This window comes from Oncorhynchus nerka, linkage group LG28 (assembly GCF_034236695.1).
Source record: "Oncorhynchus nerka isolate Pitt River linkage group LG28, Oner_Uvic_2.0, whole genome shotgun sequence".
NCBI classification, from domain to species: domain Eukaryota; kingdom Metazoa; phylum Chordata; class Actinopteri; order Salmoniformes; family Salmonidae; genus Oncorhynchus; species Oncorhynchus nerka.
The window spans coordinates 43,608,059-43,630,595 of NC_088423.1; the positions used below are offsets into that span (position 1 = coordinate 43,608,059).

Below are 22,537 nucleotides of genomic sequence, written 5' to 3' on the forward strand. Positions count from 1 at the left end.
AGAAGTTGAAATGACAAAAATACAATACTTTATCATGATATTGAAGATAATGAGCAGATTTTTGAGCGATCACTATCAAGTTCAACTCAAAATAACATCAGCCTCCCTTCACTATACAGGTCAGTCAGATACAGTAGAAGATGGCAAAGACACTGATCAATGGCTTATGGCAGAATCTTTGGATTCCATTAATCTCTCCAGAGCTGTGGGTAGTGTGTATGAGAGACAGAGAAGGAGAGAGTGCATTCATATGTTGATGGATGTATATGCATGTTTTGCAATTATTGCAGGCCTCTGTTTCTTAATCCTTGGTTAAGGATGGGTGGTGTGTACCTTTTTCTCTCTCTTTCTAAATCTCCATTTCTCTCTCACTCTCTTGGCAGGTTTCGGCTGTCACCAGCCCTGTAAATGTGCATCACATGTCCCTCTCCCTGTGAAAATGTTCATAGTGGGGGTTGGGGTGGCATTGGGGAGGCGGTCTAGGTGCTGCCTAACCTGTTCTACAGCTCAGGTTGCGGTCAGAGAAGGCATTTAACATAATGTATTTAACACAGATCCTCTTAGGTTGACAGAACAGCTAAGGTACAGAGGAGACAACATTGCCTGGGCTTTCAGAGGACGCATATCTAGGAGCATCACAAGGTGAGTCCTTCCCATCCTATGCCCCAATCTGAGCCCAGCACAGGCCCAGCATATATGTATACGAGCTACGCGGCCACATTATAAGGCTTTTGGTGCCATTAGAATAAGATATTTAACAAATTGATGTAATTCGTGCTGATGGTACAATGGGAATTTTAATCATAGTTCAGTGCTCTTGTTTCTGCTGTGTCAACTGGTAATAGAATGAACCTTATAAGTCCTGAGACCCCAGCCCTAAACAGTTGAATTCATGAGTTGTATTTATAAAGGTGAATATCCAACTAGTCAGTGACAACTGTGTGGAGTTTGGCATTTGTGACAGCAACTATGTGAGCTTATTACAGTATTATAGACACAAGGTCCTTGGATTTCCTAGGATCTTCTATGTAGAAGAACCCCTTACCTTCTATTGACTCTTGTGTAGCTTGTGAGCATTATATAGTTCGTGAGAGTCTCAGCTTTTCATAGAAAGCTTTTAATAGTTTGAAGCTCAAACCATACAGACGTTTTTATAAAAAGAACCGGCCCCTAGTCTCACAAACATTATTCTACTCAGCCCCCGTTAAACACAGAATAATGGTTGGTACCAATGAATGCAGAATAAATAGACAAATCTAATGGTACAACCCAAAAGTCTGTAGCTCATTGTGTTAACAATTCATTCTTTGTAGCACTAATACTAAAAATCCTCTTCTCCTCATAAATTATGTCCGATTCACTTCAGATTTTGTATTTCATAACTGCACATAAAAGAATATGCATACATTATAGAGTGCTTGCTTTTGTTATCCAACTGATCTTGTGTCCTTTCGGTCATCCTGTGAACCCCGTTCGTTGCTGCTCACAGCGATATTATTGTATTTTAAATGTCTTGCTATTCAGATTAAATAGTCCCTCATTTAATTTCCTTGAAAGAAATATACATGTAAATATATATAAATATCGACCTGTGTAACCTTACAACTTCATTTGAATATGTGACAAGGGAGGATGGTTGTTTTATATGTTGTGCTTTTAGTGTCATTGTTTCGATCCATTTCGTTTCCTGAAGATACTCCCATAATTGCTGTCTGGTTGGGGGTTTGTGAGTCATCGTCTGAGCAAATTTGTTGTGTTATCTGAAACATTGTGAAATTATGGGGATTATATCGATGTGTGGGTGTAGGTAGTGGATGTAGGGGCATATTTCAGTAATGTATTTCAGCACATGGGTTATTGCTGTTGGATGGTTTCTAATGAACTTGGCATCACCCTTGCAAGGCATTTTGAAAAATAAACTTTAATGCCCAGAACTGTAAATAAATCAATTAAGTAGATTTTGCTTGTGGTTTACTATTCATCAAACATATAGGGCTGGTTTCCCAGACCCAGATTAAGCCTAGTCCTGGAATGAAATTCTCCATTGAGCAAGCTTTTTAGTCCATGACTATACTTAATCTGTCCGGGAAACCGGCCCACAGTGTCTTTTATAGTACCATTGTTACTTGATATCTGTTTGAGGTGTTGCTGTTGTATTACATTCTCCATAGTGGTCAGATGAGAATGAAGCCACCATACAATTATTATCAAATATGCAAATAGACCTCCCTAACATATGAAATGTGTTGCTTGTTGTGAAATACAATATGAATTACATACCAAGCCATTCATGTGGGATTTTTTCTGGCCTTTAAACGAAGCCACAATAATAAAGCCACAACTGCTTACTTTCTTCAACTGTCTTACCTCTAGTATTAGTCAGAGATTGAAAACAACCCTTTTCCTTTTCATGAAACACAAAGAGACCAGTAAAAGGTTATAACCCAATGTTTGTGGCCTCAGGTTTTACATTTTCACAGAATGCATTTGTGCTGGTGGACAGGGGCAGACTAGTTATTTGGCAATTCTGGCAAATGCCCGAAGGCTGGTACATTTTGTGGTTGGGTGAGCAGGTCGAAATTGACACACACACAAATATTTGTTTTATATTTTTTTTTAAATGAAAAAGGTGAATGGCTGGCGGCTTGTGGACCTGTTAAAATTTTGTATTTTGCATTTATTTTTGTGCAATTTCTTGGTTATACTAGACTTGCTTCGACTCTGTCATCAGTTAGACAGCCAAGATCATGCATCATAAAAATGTAAAGGGTGCCTATAAAATTAAAATAACACATTCTACACTGAACAAAAATATAAACGCAACTTGTAACCTGTTGGTTTCATGTTTCATGAGATGAAATAAAAGATCCCAGAAATGTTCCATATGCACAAAAAGCAGATTTCTCTTACATTTTGTGCATACATACATTTGCTTACATCCCTGTTAGTGAGCATTTCTCCTTTGCCAAGATAATCTATCCACCGGACTGGTGTGGCATATCAAGAGCTGATTGAACAGCACAATCCTTACACAGGTGCACCTTGTGATGTGGACAATAAAAGGCCACTCTAAAATGTGCAGTTGTATCACACAACACAATGACACAGATGTCACGGAGCATGCTGACTGCAGGAATGTCCACCAGAGCTTTTGCCAAAGAATTGAATGTTCATTTCTCTACCATAAGCTGCCTCCAATGTCATTTTAGTGAATTTGGCAGTACGTCCAACCAGCCTCACAACCGCAGACCATGTGAATGGCATCATGTGGGCGAGGATAAGCTACAGACAACGAACACAATTGCATTTTATCGATGGCAATTAGAATGCACAGAGATAGCGTGAAGAGATCCTGAGGCCCATTGTCGTGCCATTCATCCGCTGCCATCACCTAATTTTTCAGCATGATAATGCATGTCGCAAGGATCTGTGCACAATTCCTGGAAGCTGAAAATGTCCCAGTTCTTCCATGGCCTGTATACTCACCAGACATATCACCCATTGAGGGTGGTTGGGATGCTTTGGATCGACGTGTACGACAGCGTGTTCCAGTTCCCGCCAATATCCAGCAACTTCACACAGCCATTGAAGAGGAGTGGAACAACATTCCACAGGCCACAATCAACAGCCTGATCAACACTATGTGGAGGAGATGTGCCGTGCTGCATGAGGCAAATTGTGGTCACACCAGATACTGACTGGTTTTCTGATCCACGCCTCTACCTTTTTTTAAGGTATCTGTGACAGATGCATATCTGTATTCCCAGTCATGTGAAATCCATAGACTACGGCCTAATTTATTTATTTCAATGGACTGATTTCCTCATATGAACATTTTTGCATTTATAATTTTGTTCAGTATACATTGTCACCTCACTCAAAAGTATGTGGACACCGGCTCGTCGAACATCTTATTCCAAAATCATGGGCATTAATAGCTCTTATTGGAAGGCTTTCCACTAGATGTTGGAACATTGCTGTGAGGATTTGCTTACAATTTTAAGGGGTGTCCACATACTTGTGCATATATAGTGTATAACAGCTACTAATTTCCAATATAGCCTAAGTCGCTAGCTTGGCTTTTATAACATCTGTTTTATAAGCCTTATAAGGCTTAAGCAGACAGGCAGGCAGAGAACAATAAGAAGCACAGAGTGACAGCAGAGAAGATGCAGAGACAGACAGCACAACAAGGAGGCAAATAAAATGGCTAGCGCAGAGGCACAGTTATTGTCACCAGTGGTGTTTTTACATATTGTGTTTCTTTTGAACATGAGCTGCTTAAAAAAAGTTGAGGAGGGTCCCATCGTGCACTGGCGGTGTTTCCTGCGACACATTGGTGTGGCTGGCTTCTGGGTTGTGTCAAGAAGCAGTGTGGGTTGTGTTTCGGAGACGCATGGCTCTCGACCTTCGCCTCTCCCGAGTCCGTATGGGAGTTGCTGTGATGAGAAAAGATTGTAACTACCAATTGGATACCATGAAATTGGAGGGTAAAAGTAAAAAATATATTTTTTTGTACAAAGAAAATTTGAGGGGAAGTCAGTCACTGGTGAGTCACTGTTGAATAACGCTGTACTGTACTGCCAATGTTATGTGTCAGCACTACTGCCTGTGTCCAGGTAGGGTGTGGGGATGGGATGTGTGTGTATGGCTGTGGATGAGTTGGCAGCGTGCACAGTGATGTGGGCTGGTGTGGATAAAATGCCTGGGCTGGATTCTTGTCCCAGTCTGCCACTTCCCCTAATGTAATGGTTTGAAGCCAATATCATGGCACTCATAATTCAGTTTACACCATTCCCTCTTTCTGACATGCTGCCCAAACCCTCAGCATCACAATGCAGGTGAATACGTTGACATTCATGAGAGTAGGGGATGTGGCAGTATGTGGCTGTGGTAGTAGGTATGGCATGTAAGCTATCATGCATCTAAACCAACTTGTTTGGGAAACATTCCCCTGGGCATCCTGGCAATGGCCATTCCTGGGGTTCCTAAGGTATGCGGCTGTCTGTGTGTGGGTGTCGCTGTCACTCTGTCTGTCAATCAGCCAGCAGTAAATTAAAGGCAGAGAGCTTTGTCAAAAGCTTTAGAGTGGTTATCAAGATAATTATTGTCATTATAACAATAGTGATGATACCTTTCAGCAGACATAGTCCAATGACTATTTTGGTTGGTTTTTACATGTTAAATTATGCAACCTGGTCTCAGAACATTTCATATTATTCTGTATGTAAATCACCCTCAATTTGTGAAATGCTCAAGCATTCATCCCACCTCCTGCCTTATCTTGTGACGCAGCAAAAGTCTAGCAAAGACTGTTTAGGTGTCAGTCTGAGCAGAAATGAATTAACTGTGTGCAACTCTGTTTCTGTGTGGATGTTTCACCCACCGAGCTGGGAGAGGATGTGGTTTTTCTCTGCAAGCTACACCTCACAAATGTTTTAATTATCAGATATATCACCACATACAGACATTATAATAATGTGAGGCAGTTTTGTAATTAGTAAATGCAATATTTCCAAAGCTACCCATAGATTTCTCATTTGGCCCCTACAAAATGATAGGGGAAAATCATCCTTAAGGATTTTTCAATGTACATTTTATTGTTGTGCAACATCAAACCCTGTAAGATGACATGTCTTATTTTAGAGGGATTTTTGCTTATTAAATCACATTATAAACTGATAGTAAAGAAAAACTGTACCACTTCTTTATTGTTGTTTTTACAGGTTATAGTGAGGACATTTGTCTTGATATGCCGATGTAAATATACTTCAGAAATCATGGTGAGTCAAATCATTTATAACGTTCCCTGAAATTTTATAACCTTTCATGCTTCCCATTAAAGCGACAATCTGAGATTGGTACATCCATTTTTGTACTTAAATAAATGATATATTCCATTGATTCATGAAGAATATAACTTATAAAATCCTTGTGTGCTTAGGTCAACTGTCATAACCCATCAGAACCCAAAATATAAGAACATTTTACTTCATTGTTAGTAAACAATATCATTGTAAACAAACCCTGTATAGTCAAAATATATTTTAAACTATAATGTTTATCATGGCAGGTCAGTCCTTGTAACCATAGCTCTATCTATGAATTTGAGAGTGATAACATTTCTCCAGACCCATCCCTCAGGTTTTTACAAAAACAATGGCAGGTGTCTTCTTTGTTAATGCTTGAAAAGCAGATTGCCCCTTTAAAGAGCAGGAGCCTTGAGGGAGTCAGCTTGTTTTTACGAGAACAATCTATCCTGGGGTGTATTCACAGTGTAAAAAAAAAATCAGGGCCTAAAACCATACAGATACTTTGTTTTACCAGATTCTTAGTCCACTTTGGATGAGTACTGCACACACGCTAATGTAACTGTTACAAATGGTTGCTGCTTGATGATAGTGACTATAATTGTTATTTCATTTTATTTGACATCTTACTAGAATGGGGAAAGTCAGCAAAGACGTTACTCCAAAAGCTTGGTCCTGGAGGATTCAGAAAGACGAGGAGTTGTCATCGCTGGAATCACAGACCCGAGTGTCACTGATAAGATTGGCTTAAAAGAAGGTAAAATGTCACATACTCGTTTATTTCTGATCAAAAACATTCATAATTATAACATACAAAGCATAATAGATCATTATTAGTAAAACGTTTTTCTCTCTACTCTTTTAGACAATGAGATTGTTGCGGTCACCATCAATCTGAATCACCTCAGTAAAGAGGACAGGGTGAAATTACTCAAGATCATGGAGCCTTACAATGACAACATGAGAGTTATGACAAAGCAGGATCTGAAAGCCAGCGTCAGTCTCGGATCATTGGATGGTGGCCTCAAAGATCCTGGGGATGTAAGTGTCAGAATCAAATGTACTTAATGATTTATGCCAGCAGTCATTGCACTATGCTGACATAATACTTCCAATATTATTTTTCAGTTTTGAAGAATTAGAGTGCCTTTGGAAAGTATTCAGACCCGTTGACTTTTGCCACATTTTGTTACGTCACAGCTTACTACTCTAAAATTGATTCAACATTTTTTCCCCCCTCATATGTTTTTAGAATTGTTAGCTAATTTATGAAGAAAAATAGAAAAATGACGTTTACATAAGTATTCAGACCCGTTACTCAGTACTTTGTTGAAGCCCCTTTGGCAGCAATTACAGCCTTGAGTCTTCTTGGGTATAACGCTACAAGCTGGGCACACCTGTATTTGGGGAGTTTCTCCCATTCCTCTCTGCAGATCTTCTCAAGCTCGGTCAGGTTGCATGGAGAGCATCACCGCACAGCTATTTCCAGGTCTCTCCAGAGATGCTTGATCAGGTTCAAGTCTGTGCTCTGCCTTGACCACTCAAGGACATTCAGAGACTTGTCCTGAAGCCACTCCTGCGTTGTCTTGGCTGTGTGCTTAGGGTCGTTGTCCTGTTGGAAGGTGAACCTTCGCCCCAGTCTGAGGTCTTGCGCACTCTGGAGCAGGTTTTCCCTGCCCTTCTCCCCCGATTGCTCAGTTTGGCCGGGCGGCCAACTCTAGGAAGAGTCTTGGTGGTTCCAAACCTCTACCACTTAAGAATGATGGAGGCCACTGTGTTCTAGGGGACCTTCAATGCTGCAGAAATTTGTTGATACCCTTCCCCAGATCTGTGCCTCGACACAATCCTGTCTCGGCACTCTACGGACAATTCGACCTCATGGCTTGGTTTTTGCTCTGACATGCATTGTCAACTGTGGGACCTTATATAGACAGGTGTGTGCCTTTCCAAATCATGTCCAATCAATTGAATTTACCTCAGGTGGACTCCAATCAAGTTCTAGAAACATCTCAAGGATGATCAATGGGAACAGGATGCATCTGAGCTCAATTTCGAGTCTCATAGCAAAGGGTCTGAATACTTATGTAAATAAGGTATTTCTGTTTTGTTTTGTTGCAAAAAACTGTTTTTGCTTTGTCATTATGGGGTATTGTGTGTAGATTGCTGAGGAATTTGTTTTATTTAATCATTTTAGAATAAGGCTGTAACGTAACAAAATGTGGAAAAAGTCCAGGGTCTGAATACTTTCTGAAGGTAATAAAATAATGTATTGTGGATCAAAACCTTAATATTTGCCCACTGAGTACCACATAGCACTATGCTTTATTTACTATTTGATTGTCTACAGATGTTCAAGGATACCTACAGCAGAATGCAGCAATCAGTTGAGGCACCAACTATCGAGGTCGATCGCCTCAGTGGACAATTAAATGCTGAAGGGGGGTTGAAGAGTGAAATCAATGGTCCCACTTTGAATGGGGAATTGCTCAATGTGACATTGGACACACCTGGAACTGATGGTGATGCAAAGTTCACAATGCCCACCATTGGAATATCTAGGCCTATAATGAAAGGAGCAGATCTTGATGGCACCCTCAGATGCCTTGAAGACAGTCTATTAATACTAAAGCTCCGCACTCCAGATGCCTCACTTGACTTGGAGAAACCAGAGGTTAAGACAAATGCATATAAGTACAAGGAGTCAAAATTAAAAATGCCTCACTTCAAAGCACCAAAGGGACACGTGAACATATCAGGAGATTTAGAAGGCCCTGGTCTCAGTGGAGAGCTGGAGACACCAGACCTGAAGATTTCAGCCCCTGATATGGAAATTAAAGCCCCAAATGTAGATTTGAATGATCCAAATGCTGACTTGAAAGCTCCAGATGTTGACATAGAGGCTCCTTCAGGCAAATTCAAATGGCTAACTCAAACAAAGCCCAAGTTTGGATTATCAGGAACAAAAGTGAAGGGACCTGACGTCGACATAGATGCTGGCCTGTCTGCAGCTGATGTGAATCCCTCCACTCTCAACATTGATGGAGAGATAAGTGCATCAGATGTAGATTTGTGTTCACCAAAAGCTGAGGTAGATCTGCAAGCTCCAGATATCAACATTGAGGCTCCCTCAAGTAAATTCAAATGGCCTCATTTAAAGAAACACAAATTTGGTCTTCATCGGCCAAAAGTCAAAGCTCCTGGTGTTAAGACAGACCTGGAGACACCACCCATTGATCGTTCTGCCTCAAAGATTGAGGGTGAGATGAGTACGCCAAATTTAGAATTGAATTTACCCAAAACAGACCTGAGTGGCCCTGATGTTGACATTCATCCTCCCATTGGCAAATTTAAGTTCCCGACACTCAAAAAGCCTAAGTTCAGGCTCTCTGGACCAAAGATTAAAGCTCCAGATGTTGATGCAGATCTGAAGGTATCTGACCTCAGTCTCTCTGTCCCTGATGTTGATGCAGGTCTTGACACGCCTGATTTGGATACTAATTTGTCAAAAGCAGATATCAAATGGCCTGAAGTAGACTTTAACGCACCAGAAGTGAACATTGAGCCCCCTTCAGGGAAATTCAAATGGATTACTCTAAAAAAGCCTAAATTTGGACCCTCTGGACCCAAGGTTAAGGGACTCCAAGTCGACATAGATGCTGACCTGTCTGCACCTGACTTGAATCACTCCACTCCAAACATTGATGGAGAAATAAGCGCACCAGATGTATATCTTAATTTACACAAAGCTGACCTCAATGCTCCAGATGTTGACACTGATGCTCCCTCTGGAAAATTCCAGTTGTTCAACCTAAAGAAGCCTCAATTTGGACTCCATGGTCCAAAGGTGAAGGAGACAGAAATGGTTCTGGATGCTAATCTGACTGTACCTGACATGAGTCTCTCTACCCCTAATATTTACAGGGATATAAGTGCACCAGATGTAAATGTCAATTTACCCACAGCTGACTTGAAAGGTCCAGATGTAGATCTTCAGGCACCAGAGGTCAACGTTGAGGCACCCTCTGGAAAACATAGATTTCCAACTTTTAAAATGCCCAAAGTTAACTGGTCTGGACATAAGGTGAAGAGACCAGACCTTGATGTTGATCTGAAGACACCAGATTTGGACCTATCAGCAATTGAAGGTGACATCGCTGTTCCAGATCTCAATGTCAGTTTGCCTGAAGCTGACCTCAAAGGACCAGAGGTAGATCTTGATGCTCCCTCTGGAAAATTCAAGTTGCCGAAAATAAAATGGCCAAACATAATTAAAGTAAAAGGACCGGAACTTGATGTAGATGCTGATTTTAACACCCCAGAATTAGATGTTGATTTACCCGAAGCATATCTGAAAGGGACTGAAATTGATTTGAAAACAGCAGACCTCGACCTCTTAGCACCAGCAATTGAGGGAGACATCGCTGTTCCAGATCTCAAAGTGAGTTTGCCTGAAATTGACCTCAAAGGACAGGTTGTGGATATTCAAGTCTCAGATGTCGACCTTGATCCCTCTGGAAAATTAAACTTCCCTCAAATCAAACTGCCAAATTTGGGTTTAACAGGGCCAAGAGTTAAAGGATCAAACCTGGATGCTAATCTAAAGGCCCCAGAGATGGACGTCTCGGTTCCTGATCTGGATGTCAATTTGCCAACAGCTCATCTCCAAGCTCCTGTAGTAGAGCTGAAAACACCAGACCTGAACCTTTCTGCCCCTCAAATTGAGGGAGCCATTGCTGCTCCAGATTTGAGTATCAGTTTCCCTGAAGCTGACATCAAAGGTCCAGAGGTAGATCTTCAAGCCCTAGATGTTGACCGTAATGCTCCCTCTGGAAAATTCAATTTTCCTAAAATCAAACTGCCAAATGTTGGTTTAACAGGGCCAAGAGATAAAGGACCAAACCTGGATGTTAATCTAAAGGCCCCAGAGTTGGATGCCTCTGTACCCGATGTGTATGTCGATTTGTCAACAGCTGACCTCCAAGCCTGTGTTGTAGAGCTGAAAACACCTGATATTTCCACCCACAAAATTGAGGGAGCCATCGCTGCTCCCTGTCTTGATATTCATTTGTCTGAAGTAGACCTTAAAGCCCCTGATCTCAACATTGAGGTTCCAATAATTGAGCTTAAGACACAAGATTCAGGCATATCAGTTCCAAAGGTCGATGTGAATTTACCAAAAGCAGATATTCAAGGGTCTGATCTAGACCTGAATGCACCTGACCTCAACTGCTCAGCTCCAAAAATTGAGAGAGACATTGCTGCTCCAGGTATCAATGTCAGTTTGCCTGGAGCTGCCCGAAAAGCCACCGATGACCAGCTGCAAATATCAGAGCTGAACCTTTCTACCCTAAAGGTTGAAAGAGATATCTCTGCTCCAGATTTAGATATCAGTTTGCCCAAAATGCACCTTGAAGGACTAGATGTAGATCGTCAAGCCCCAAATGTTTACCTTAATGTTGATGCTGATCCAACGACACCAGATTTAGACATCTCAGCTCTTGAGGTTGATGTGCATTTACCAAAAGTAGACCTTAAAGTTCATGATCTAGACCTGAAAACACCAGAGCTCAATCTTTCAGCCACCAAACTTGAGGGTGAAGTGAATGTACCAGAGACGGATATCAACGTACCCAAAGCTGATCTCAAAGGATCTGAAGTAGATCTAAAAGCTCCAGATATAGATAAGGATGCCGCTTCAGGCAAATTCAAATTATCTTATTTTAGGCACCCCTCATTTGTTCTTTCAAATCATAAACTAGAGGAACCCAACTTTGACGTTGATGCACCTGACATAAATATTCTAGTTCCCACACTTGAGACTGGGCGTGTAGCCCCAAAGGTAGATGTACCTCAAGCAGACCAAAATCTATCTGCTCCTAATGTTGAAAGTGATATCAGTGCTCCAGATGTAAATCTAAGTTTACCAAAAGCTGACCTCTCCGGCCCGGAGGTGGAATTGAATGCTCCTGGTTTTAATCTATCTACTCCAGAGATTGGAGTAAGTGTCCCAGACATTGATCTGAGAGTGCAGGGAGACATTAAAAGCCCTGGGGTTGAGCTGAAAGCTCCAGATGTTGACATTGAGGCTCCCTCTGGAAAACTGTCTTATTTTAAGATGCCAAAGTTTGGTCTCTCAAGACCTAGAATAAAGGTACCAGAACTTGATGCCAGTGCAGATGTGAATGCGCCTGATGTGGAAGTTTCTGTCCCCAAAGTTGAGGGAGAGATTAGTACACCTGAACTGAGTCTCTCTGCTCCTGACGTCAATTTACCTGACATCAAAATAGATGACACTCACAAAAGTAAGTTAAAATGGCAATTAAAGTGGCCAAGGTTTAGATTCTCTGTCTCAAAAGGTAAAGATTCTGACATGGATAATGAGGAAGAGCAGAGTATGGATGAAACAGAGAGTGGTCAGGTAGAAGTACCAATGTTTACCTTTCACAGACTTCCAAAGAACAACAAGATTGAGGGTGCGCTCAAAGATGCCGCGGAGGCCCTTTTTGAGGCCATTGACACACGAAAGCTTGAAGGAAGCCTTGATACAGCTAGTACAGAGGTCAGTTTGTCTAAAGTGAATGTATCTTTGACTGAAGGAGGGAAAGAGACATCACCTTCAGGACCTATTAACATCATGGAGCGGTTGAAGTTGTTCAAAGCAAAAATCACCTCAGATGCACTAGACTCATCGGATGAAAACAACAGGATATCAATAAGCCTCTCCAATATGCTTTGTCTGAATATCACAGATCCCGATGCAGATTATTCCTGGTTTCCAGCCATGTGAACCTTACACTTGGGATAAACCAACATGAATGCAACTTTTTTGTAAATAAGCACCATTCCATTTGTGCATGAGTTGACTCCATGTTGAGGATGTGATTTGTTTCTATGTAGAAAACATAAACATGTCATTATTTTTTTATGTAGATTTGTCTCAGATATCTCTTTTGTATTCATCCATATGCTACATCTATATTTAAACAGTTGACATCAAAATGAAGGAAAATGTGCTCATTAGCTCTATGTGTACTCAAACTTATTTAAATTATGGTACTATTTCCCAACTTCTGTTCACTTGGAAGTATACTCATTTTTACAAATGCCTCAATATTGTATCTGTCACAATTCAGACCTATTTCACCCACAAAGGGGACTCAATCTGTATGGAAGATGTCATCTTTACATTTTAAGCAAAAACAATAGTTGAAAAGTGAAATGTAATTAAACTTTTCATGAGATATTTTTTCCAATAAACTATTATATTAAATTAATACATCCATTATGTTTCTTTGTCATTTATTGATGATAGACTACTAATTTATAATTGACTACAACCATATGATACTGTATAATTAAATGACAGGCTTGAATTCCTCTGATTGGATATTCATCACTGAAATCTAGATAAATAAACATTTACCAAGTTATATAATCATATACACAGAAAGCTCAAACTCTCATGGGTAACTTCCAACAGAAATCCTTTTTTTTCAGTGCTGTATTTTTCAATGATGACTTTTGAAACATGTTGATTAAGAAAAGTTCATAAGATTAGCAAGAAGCTGGAAAACATCTAGCTTTTATTTGCTTCAAGTGGGGGTGGGGGGAATTGTAACCACAAAAAAATATAAAACATAAGGGAAAATTGCTAATTAGGATTCAGACCGGAGTGAGATATCTCATTTGACAACATGACCTCAGCTTCATCAAACTATCCCAAAATAATCAAGACTCATTAACTATTAATATAAACAATACAATATTTGGAGATGATTCATGTTTTTATGAGACTATAAAGACCAATACGCAACACTGTCTCCTTTGCCATATTATATATACTACATTGATTATTATTGTCTGTCATTACTATGGTGACTGTTCTAATAAGTAAAAATGTACTAACAATTCACCATTTAAATCTTCTCTCTTTTCCACTTCTTGATGTGCCATGTTGGTTAGCACAGTTCCACTTAAGATTGACCTAGAACCATGATTTCCAATCTCCAATGTAAAGCCCAAAAGGTAGGCTACCATTATGTCAGATCGTGAAATACGTGTTCAAAAAAATGTTTACGTGGTCAAATTATTAGATCGGTCCCAAAAAAAGGTGTTCATTTTTAACGCACTGCAAAAATGAATGTGGACCAGAATGTACACGTTATATTTGCATAGTAGCAGTATGCAAATCAGGGAGCCAAATGAACGTCTCTTTCAACGATGCGATTTGTTTCCTGAAGTTCACCAAAAAGGATCTGTTCATAAAGAGCCGTTTGTTCGCGAACAACCCATCACTATTGGACACACAGCAATTCTGAGGTTGCGGGACCTTTGAAAAAGAAAACAATGAGCTGGTTGAGATGCTCAGAACTACAGTATTGGTAAAGAGTACACAATGGAAATCAGTCCTATTAAGTCCTCAACTCCGCAGGAGTCATAAAATGTGATCCACCGGTCTTTTGCACACCAACTCAACCAAAATCCTGGAACCACTGGATGTTAAATAAATGGGCTTCTGTTAAAGAAAAAAATGGTCCAAGTCCCTGTTGCTAATTCAATAAAGTGTATAGCAAAATGTAAAAAGTAATATGCATAATTTCTGAGGGATTTTCAGGGGTTGGGGCAAGTGGTTAATGAGCATTTTGCCAGCGTGAGGGCCAGTCGTTATCCATCCAGCGTTGCAGAAGCCGCAGCACATCAATGCGCTGGTAAACCCGGCAAAGTTCGGTGAGCTCAGTGACGGTCTTGTGGTTGTTGCGCAGCAGGAACTCTTGTGTGGGGCTGTGGCACATTGAGCCCTGGGTCCGGTGCTCCAGCAGAGTCAGCTCATCATAGCTCATACCCCAACGGCTCGCAAAGTTCTTCCAGTTCTTAACAGTGCAATGATTTGGGTCCAGTTTAAGACGCAGTAAGTCCAGCAAGTCCTTGTCATCCATCAGGTCACTGATCTTTGGAGGTGGAGCTGAGCAACAGCACTTCTCACAGGGGTTGTTCAAGAACTGCAGCTCCTTGGGGAAGTCTAGGGGGGTAGGAATTGTGGCAGGGAAAATGGAATTACCAACAGCCTTGGAAATATATACATGGAAATGATTAGACTACCATTTTAGGTACACGTATGTTAGTGTAATGCATCTGTGTAGAAAATATGTAGAGCATGTGCTTGGAAATGTTGTTCGGAAATACAGTATACATCATGATAAAAACGCTAATTTAATTTACCTTGTAAGATGGAGCCTGTGCAGATGCACTCCACACCAACTTCTACTGGCTGTATGAGGTTGGGTAAAACAAAACATTACATTCAGTTGTTGTAATTCTAGAGTGGAATTAACTACAAATATGATTCAGAATACCTCACAATATTCTAATTGATACCATTAAAATAATCAAAACCTTTTTAAACCAACTCACAACACCTTTCCTATGGAAAAAAAGTGATCATTCTCACCCATCAAAATGGTCTTGTGGTTTTGACACCAACAGCTTGTTTCCGTTACAAAGGCTCAAACATTACAGATAGCCAGGGTATGACATTTTCAGATGCTGGGTAAGAGGTTTGGAGTTATATTTAAAAAGCTACAGTGTACAGTAGCATCCTGTCAAGACAAGTCACCACATTTTCACATTAATATCATAAACAAAGAAACAATACACTTTAGCTCAGTGCAAGTGACCCCATTACACACCTGTCTTATTCTGCCTGAGGGAGGTGTGAGGTAGCCAGGTGGCATGGACCTCAGCTGCAGTGTCACTGCATCTGGAAAGGACAGATGGACGGTGTAAGTGAGTGCTGTACTTTCTCATCAGAGTGCACAGAAAGGCACATCAGTTGTGTGAACAGATGTACTGAGCTTAGAGCACCCACCTTGAGGTTCTGTGACTTGGACTGGATAGTTGGACTTCAAGGACTAAGAGACACAAAACACACATGTTCAGCTTTGCTGGGAAGTGGCACACTGATGGATTGTGATCTTCATACTATATATCAATGCAGATATTTATGCTGATATACATCTTTTAAGACCGAGAGGTAGCAATGAAAACGTCTGTAAATTGTGTGAGAAAATTATACTCTGTTGGATAGCGAAAAGTGGCTTGTTGCAACTTGCTTCTATATCAGTCCCTGGGCATAAGAAATTCCAGCATAATGTACTCAACTATGCTTCAATTACTTTACATGGCTATTTTCTTCTCAATCTAAACAGGACGAAGAGTTAGCTCAAAAGAATATAACAAAATTATTGCTAACAAAAACAATGTATCTATTCAATTAAAGGGATAATCCACCCCAAACCTCTAATTCCAATTATTAACAGTGTTAAAGAGTGTTAAATAACACTAATATGTGAAAACAATATTTTTTTGTGAACAAATGTTTCATTTTGTCATTATAACAAGCTTGGTAGCAACATGAAAATAATTGTGGGAAAATGTTGCAGTTCAAGTTGACTACAAAACCCACCATGCAATGCTCTCTCTGGGCTGGCTGACAAGTTAGCTAGGTAGCTAGCTAGCAAATATAGCTACACACAATAATACCAAAGTCCATATCAGCATGTGAAGTAGCTAGCTAGCTGTAAAATCACCTAAACAAACTGCACTGTCAATTTAGGAGTGTATCTCAGTGAGTTAAATTTGCAGTTCGTCACTACCGAGAGCGAGTGCAGAGTATATTGCTATGGCAACAACAGCCAATTCTCACATTTCTCACAGGGCACATTGTGAGAAACTGAGTTGAATAATTTGGTACACTGTTTTGATTGAGCACATCTAAGCGAAATATATACTTTGTCATGACGATATAAAACGGATGAATGTGTTCTATTGGCCGATCTGGAGGGCAGGTAATTGTTTTAAAAGCGTTATGAAATGTGATAGTGTGTTATCACCTATCTCCAGTGACGAGAAACTGGTAGCTATGACGAGTTTCTACATGATTTTCAGATTTCCCAGACGGACCATTTAGAAGTTAAATCATTGGGTATAGTTCTATTTTAACCACTGATAGAACATAGGCTTTCACCAAATTGACAGGTGTTTCATGATTTTTTTATTTCTGGGGGTGGATTATCCCTTTAAATTCAGATAGTACATTTGTTTACACTAGTTTGTTTCTGATGATATTAGGAGGGTCGTACCATTTCTGCCATGAAGCTACTAGTATCTGTGTCCTCCACTGGTTCAGAGATGATTCTATCTGTCGAGACAAGACAGGTGTAACAGGGAGATTACATGAAGAGAACAATGCACAAAGGACAATATTGCAGATTTGATAGAAAATGATGGCTGATGGAAATGGAATGCAGTTTTTCAACAAAGCAAATATCAGCATGAAGAGGACACATTAAATCTGAACTTATTGAGTGTCCTGGGTCCTGATAGTTGCAGACGTACAAAGCCCTCTTTTCAGCTCTAAAACATACCTCTACAAGGCTATGCAGGCCTCTATCAGTCTGCGTCACTGTGAGGCTATTGTATGAGACCTCAGAGTTCCAAATAAAGAGCTACTCTGACCTTTCTTAGGTTACACTCCATGAAGCTGACACTCACTTCAGCTTAAATGGGAACCTTGGATTTATAAACACATTCAAGTTAACCAAAGACCATTTCACATGGGTTATATTAATGAAGTTGTTGACACAGTTGAAACTACAGTGTAAGTCAGACATAGATCTCAAAACGACAATACGTGGGTGGATTCACTTCCTCAAACAAGATAACAAAATAGCAGGGTTTCTCACATTGGTGACATAAGTAAACACACACACACACTTTACTATAATGGAGTTGTAAGGTGTCTCACACCAGGGGCCTGTGTCATTGATTGAACATACCAACAAGAAGGGAAATATTGTCAAGACGTCACTTCTTTTGTGGGAGGCAAACTGTGTCAGAGTTTTACATTGCAGTCATACCAGACTAAAATAAATACTAAAACACCATCACCAGCTTTGATTAGCCAGCAGCATACCACCCTGCATACCACTGCTGGCTTGCTTCTGAAGCTAAGCAGTGCTGGTCCTGGTCTGTCCCTGGATGGGAGACCAGATGCTGCTGGAAGTGGTGTTAGAGGGCCAGTAGGAGGCACTCTTTCCTCTGGTCTAAAAAATATCCCAATGCCCCAGGGCAGTGATTGAGGACACTGCTCTGTGTAGGGTGCTGTCTTTCAGATGGGATGTTAAATGGGTGTCCTGACTCTCTGTGGTCATTAAAGATCCCATGGCACTTGTCGTAGGGGTGTTAACCCCGGTGTCCTGGCTAAATTCCCAATCTGGCCATCAAACCATCACGGTCACCTAATAATCCCCAGTTTACAATTGGCTCATTCATTCCCCTCCTCTCCCCTGTAACTATTCCCCAGGTCGTTGCTGCAAATGATAATGTGTTCAGTCAACTTACCTGGTTAAATAAATTGAACAATATTATTTTAAACATATCACAGTCCAGAAACTGTGATAATTTCTGTGGAGGGTACAAACAAAATATTGCAGTATTTTTTGAATATTGACATATTGCAGTATTTTCTCAATCGTTTTTGTTGTTACATAGATGATGATGACAGTGAGACAAGAGAGGAGAGGACATGCCAGTTAACTCACCATATGCCATACTCTCAGTAAGATCAATAACAGCAGAGCAGTGATGATCACTGTAATAACCATGTAATTGCTGATGGACACAAAAATAGAATCTCATTCTAGGTCTGTGGTTACATAGATGTGTACAGATGCTTTGGTAATGCATACTCAATATCATTCTACCTTCCTCTTTATTAGTGCAATGCTGAGACACATCAGCCCCATGTCCCCTACTCATCAACTGTAAGCAGAAACCCATCTCAGCTCAGCATTGTTTCTGCTCCACAGGGAATGCACAGACATGTACCTACTCGCTCTGCAAGAAGTTCAATAGATGAAATATAAACCACATCATAATAGATCCCTCCAGGCCATGATTCCATAGAGATTAACCTAGATTTTCTCCTTTTTGACCACCCATGCCTTTGCTACTAAGATAAGTCGAGTTTCTAAAAGTTTAATCAGACCGTGCAATGTTGCATTTGCTCTGCAGCGACCAAGGCATGCTTTTTTCCACACATGGCTTGAGATGAATGGCGCGCTAATACCTAACTCAATCCATGCAGTTTCTATACCTAAAGCAGAGATGGACAAATGCTTTGAAAGTTGCCTTGTCTATGTACAGTGAATGATTGAGGGTTGTGTGTGTGTGTGTGTATGTGTGTGTGTGTTGTAAAACTCAAGTTCCAGCAGGACAAATAGGTTCTGTGATTTTGTTGTGTGAGAGGAGGCTTACTTTGCTGGCCTAAAGCCCTCAGCTTCTGCACAGGCCTTGGCTGCTATATGAAGATTGACAACGCAATAGTAATAAAGAATAAAGAGCTTGTTCTTCAAGGCTTGCTGATGAGGACAATGTTTCAGCATTAAAAAAAGCAGACATTTTTATGAAAGAATCAGAGCATTGTGCAAAATTGGGGTATTATTGTTCTGCTCATTCAACTGAGCAGGCATCCTCAAGACCCAACAGGTATCTGTCCAAACAGATCACTGAGTAAATGTAATTTATATGTATGAGCTCAAGGGGACAGCTCACATTTTCATACATTTTCCACAGTGTGCGGGAAGTAGGGGTGCTGAGGGTGCTGCAGCACTTCCTAAAAAATACATTAATTTTTTTTTTTTTAAATTGGAATAAAAAAATTAATCTATGATACCAGTCAAAAGTTTGAACACACCTACTCATTCCGGTGTTTTTCTTTATTGTTACTATTTTCTACATTGTAGAATAGCAGCAAAGACATCAAAACTATGAAATAGCACATATGGAATCATGTAGTAACCCCCCAAAAAAGTGTTAAACAAATCAAAAAATATTTTATATTTGAGATTCTTCGAAATAGCCACCATTGGCCTCGATGACAGCTTTGCACACTCTTGGCCTTCTCTCAACCAGTTTCATGAGCTAGTCACCTGGAATGCATTTCAATTAACATGTGTGCCTTGTTAAAATTTCATTTGTGGAATTTCTTTCCTTCTTAATGCATTTGAGCCAATCAGTTGTGTTGTGACAAGGTAGGGGTGGTATACAGAAGATAGCCCTATTTGGTAAAATACCAAGTCCATATTATGGCAAGAACAGTTCAAATAAGCAAAGAAAAATGACAGTCCATCATTACTTTTAGACATGAAGGTCAGTCAACCGAGCAAAAGTCAAGAACGTTGAAAGTTTCTTCAAGTGCATTTGCAAAAACCCTCAAGCGCTATGATGAAACTAGGACTGCCACAGGAAAACAAAGACCCAGAGTTACTTCTGCTGCAGAGGATAAGATCATTAGAGTAACCAGTCTCAGAAATTGCAGCCCAAATAAATGCTTCACAGAGTTCACGTAACAGACACATCTCAACATCAACTGTTCAGAGAAGACTGCGTGAACCAGGCCTTCATGGTCAAATTGCTGCAAAGAAACCACTACTAAAAGTTAGCAATAAGAAGAAGAGATTTGCTTGGGCCAAGAAACACGAGCAATGGACTTTAGACCGGTGGAAATCTGTTCTTTGTTCTGATGAGTCCAAATTTGGGATTTTAGCTTCCAACCACCCTGTCTTTGTGAGACGCAGAGTAGGGGAACGGTTGATCTCCCCATGTCTGGTTCCCACCGTGAAGCATGGACACTGTCATTTGTTTTTCAACAGGAAAATGATCCAACACACCTCCAGGCTGTGTTATGGCTATTCGACCAAGAAGGAGAGTGATTGAGTGCTGCATTAGATGACCCGGCCTCCACAATCACCCGACCTCAACCTAACTGAGATGGTTTGGGATGAGTTGGGCCGCAGAGTGAAGGAAAAGCAGCCAACAAGTGCTCAGCATATGTGGTAACTCCTTCAAGACTGTTGGAAAAGCATTCCAGGTGAAGCTGTTTGAGAGAATGTCAAGAGTGTGCAAAGCTGTCATCAAGGCAAAGGGTGGCTACATTGAAGAATCTCAAATATAAAATATATTTAGATTTGTTTAACACTTTTTTGGTTACCTCATGATTCCATATGTGTTATTTCATAGTTTTGATGTCAACACTATTATTCTACAATGTATATAAAAAGTCAAAATAAAGAAAAACCCTTGAATGAGTAGATGGATCCAAACTTTAGACTTGGTATTGTATATATTATTATTGTTTCAATGTTTTCCCACAAAAGTAGTGCACTGGGCCTTTACTAGTATTAGTGGATCGATATAAAAAGTCTGTAGGGCTGGCAACATTTTTTTTCAGCATCTCTGCTTTGGCAGAAAATGTTGTTGTACAATTAAGAACAGTATCTTTCAGATTCAATAGTTAGAATTACAAGAGTTGTTGCCCTGTCCCTTTCTCTGTTATTTTGGATTCCATTAGAATGACAAAGAACAAAACCCTGTCCTCAAACATTTACATCAAAAGGTGCAAAGTTATGGGCAAAGACACAAAATATCCAAATCAAAGTAAATATTTTCTTGATCATATATATATATATATTTTATAACATGGAAAATAACCACTTTTGTTCAGTATTAATTTACCATCCTTACAAACCACTTAATGTAAATGTACAGTACTATATTGTATAAAGGCTGGTCATCTAGGTTTGTACCTGTAGACTTTCCATCACCATGAAGAAAAACAATGGACAATAAAGTTATTGAGTACATTGAGACATCAAGTGGTTTGCGATGATGTGATGAGGCTCAGTTGGTGGAGCATGGCACTTGTGATGCTAGGGTTGTCGGTTTGATTCCCATAGATGACCAGTATGAGGGGTATTTTTATGTTTGGGGAAATCCCACTTGTGAGAAGAGCACATTGAAATGGAATCAATGGAATGCAAGTTCTCTTAATTAAATTATGTCAATGTGAAATGAATTATAAAACATTTTTTTAAACGAATTATTTAAAAAGTTCAGATAACCAACATTTAAAAAACAAAATGACTTTTACATTTCAATATTACAGTGGGTCTATTTATTTGTAAATTAGAAGGTTGCTCAAAAAGAACCACTAGCAAAAAGGTGGCATCATAAACGACATAGCCTATCTATACCATTTAACGTTTGAAATAACAGTGCAGACTTACCGAATGGCTCCTTAAACGCCTTCAAGCTAGTCATCTTCACACAAATAGATGTGAACATAAGAGAAAAGTCCGTTGCACATAAGAGTAAAATGACAACGGATGATAACGAAATTGAGTCGAATAGTGCAACCGCGTTCCCGAGAGTGCGCTGAGGGGGCGGGAGGTGTAGTTGGTAAAATGACGCTCAATGGGAGAAAAACAAGTTCTGACCTCAATGCTATTGGTGCTTTCAAGACAACTGGAAACTCGGAACAAAACGTTTTGAATGGTCATCAAACTCGGAATTCCAAATCGGAAACTCAGGCATCTTTCTAGAGCCCTGCCTTTCCGACCTGAAGATCACCAACGTCATAACCTGATCTCGGTTATTTCCCAGTCTTGAAAGCACCATAAAACCTCTCCCCCGACCACAAGTGTCACGTAACTTCCCATACACATAAATAAATGGTAGACATGGAGGCTGACAGACCCCTTCTACAGATTTACCATTCACTTTCCGCCATGTCTGATGACTTTTCTTAGTCTATACTATAGGATACTATAGGATGCTATTTTACGCTATATAGCCAAGGAAACAGACCGATGCTATGCCCCATAACACTG

General features: G+C 40.1%; 2 protein-coding genes across 2 annotated transcripts; one reads left to right on the forward strand and one right to left on the reverse strand.

Moving 5' to 3' along the window:
- Window positions 1-569: 569 nt before the first annotated feature.
- On the forward strand, window positions 570-13,093 carry LOC115113256 (neuroblast differentiation-associated protein AHNAK-like). Its single transcript, XM_029640724.2, has 5 exons — window positions 570-642; window positions 5,727-5,783; window positions 6,444-6,567; window positions 6,676-6,851; window positions 8,158-13,093. The coding sequence occupies exons 2-5, from the start codon at window positions 5,781-5,783 to the stop codon at window positions 12,595-12,597; spliced, it is 4,743 nt and encodes a 1,580-aa protein (XP_029496584.2). The 5' UTR covers window positions 570-642; window positions 5,727-5,780; the 3' UTR covers window positions 12,598-13,093.
- A 283-nt stretch (window positions 13,094-13,376) lies between these two features.
- Window positions 13,377-22,237, reverse strand: LOC115113257 (ectodysplasin-A receptor-associated adapter protein-like). The gene is made up of 6 exons (XM_029640725.2): window positions 21,935-22,237; window positions 16,949-17,007; window positions 15,676-15,718; window positions 15,497-15,567; window positions 15,030-15,078; window positions 13,377-14,829 (listed from the first exon to the last, which is right to left on the reverse strand). The coding sequence occupies exons 1-6, from the start codon at window positions 21,990-21,992 to the stop codon at window positions 14,441-14,443; spliced, it is 669 nt and encodes a 222-aa protein (XP_029496585.2). The 5' UTR covers window positions 21,993-22,237; the 3' UTR covers window positions 13,377-14,440.
- Window positions 22,238-22,537: the final 300 nt, after the last annotated feature.

Bases quoted from the DNA above. Each gene is read 5' to 3' on its own strand.
- LOC115113257 (XM_029640725.2), bottom strand. From the start codon at position 21,992: ATGTTCACATCTATTTGTGTGAAGATGACTAGCTTGAAGGCGTTTAAG. The intron at 17,008-21,934 runs GTAAGTCTGCAC...TTGTCTCGACAG, and splicing joins GGCGTTTAAGGAGCCATTCG to ATAGAATCATCTCTGAACCA. The intron at 15,079-15,496 runs GTGTGTAATGGG...AACCTCATACAG, and splicing joins CCTCAGGCAGAATAAGACAG to CCAGTAGAAGTTGGTGTGGA.
- LOC115113256 (XM_029640724.2), top strand. The intron at 6,568-6,675 runs GTAAAATGTCAC...CTACTCTTTTAG, and splicing joins TAAGATTGGCTTAAAAGAAG to ACAATGAGATTGTTGCGGTC. The intron at 6,852-8,157 runs GTAAGTGTCAGA...GATTGTCTACAG, and splicing joins GCCTCAAAGATCCTGGGGAT to ATGTTCAAGGATACCTACAG.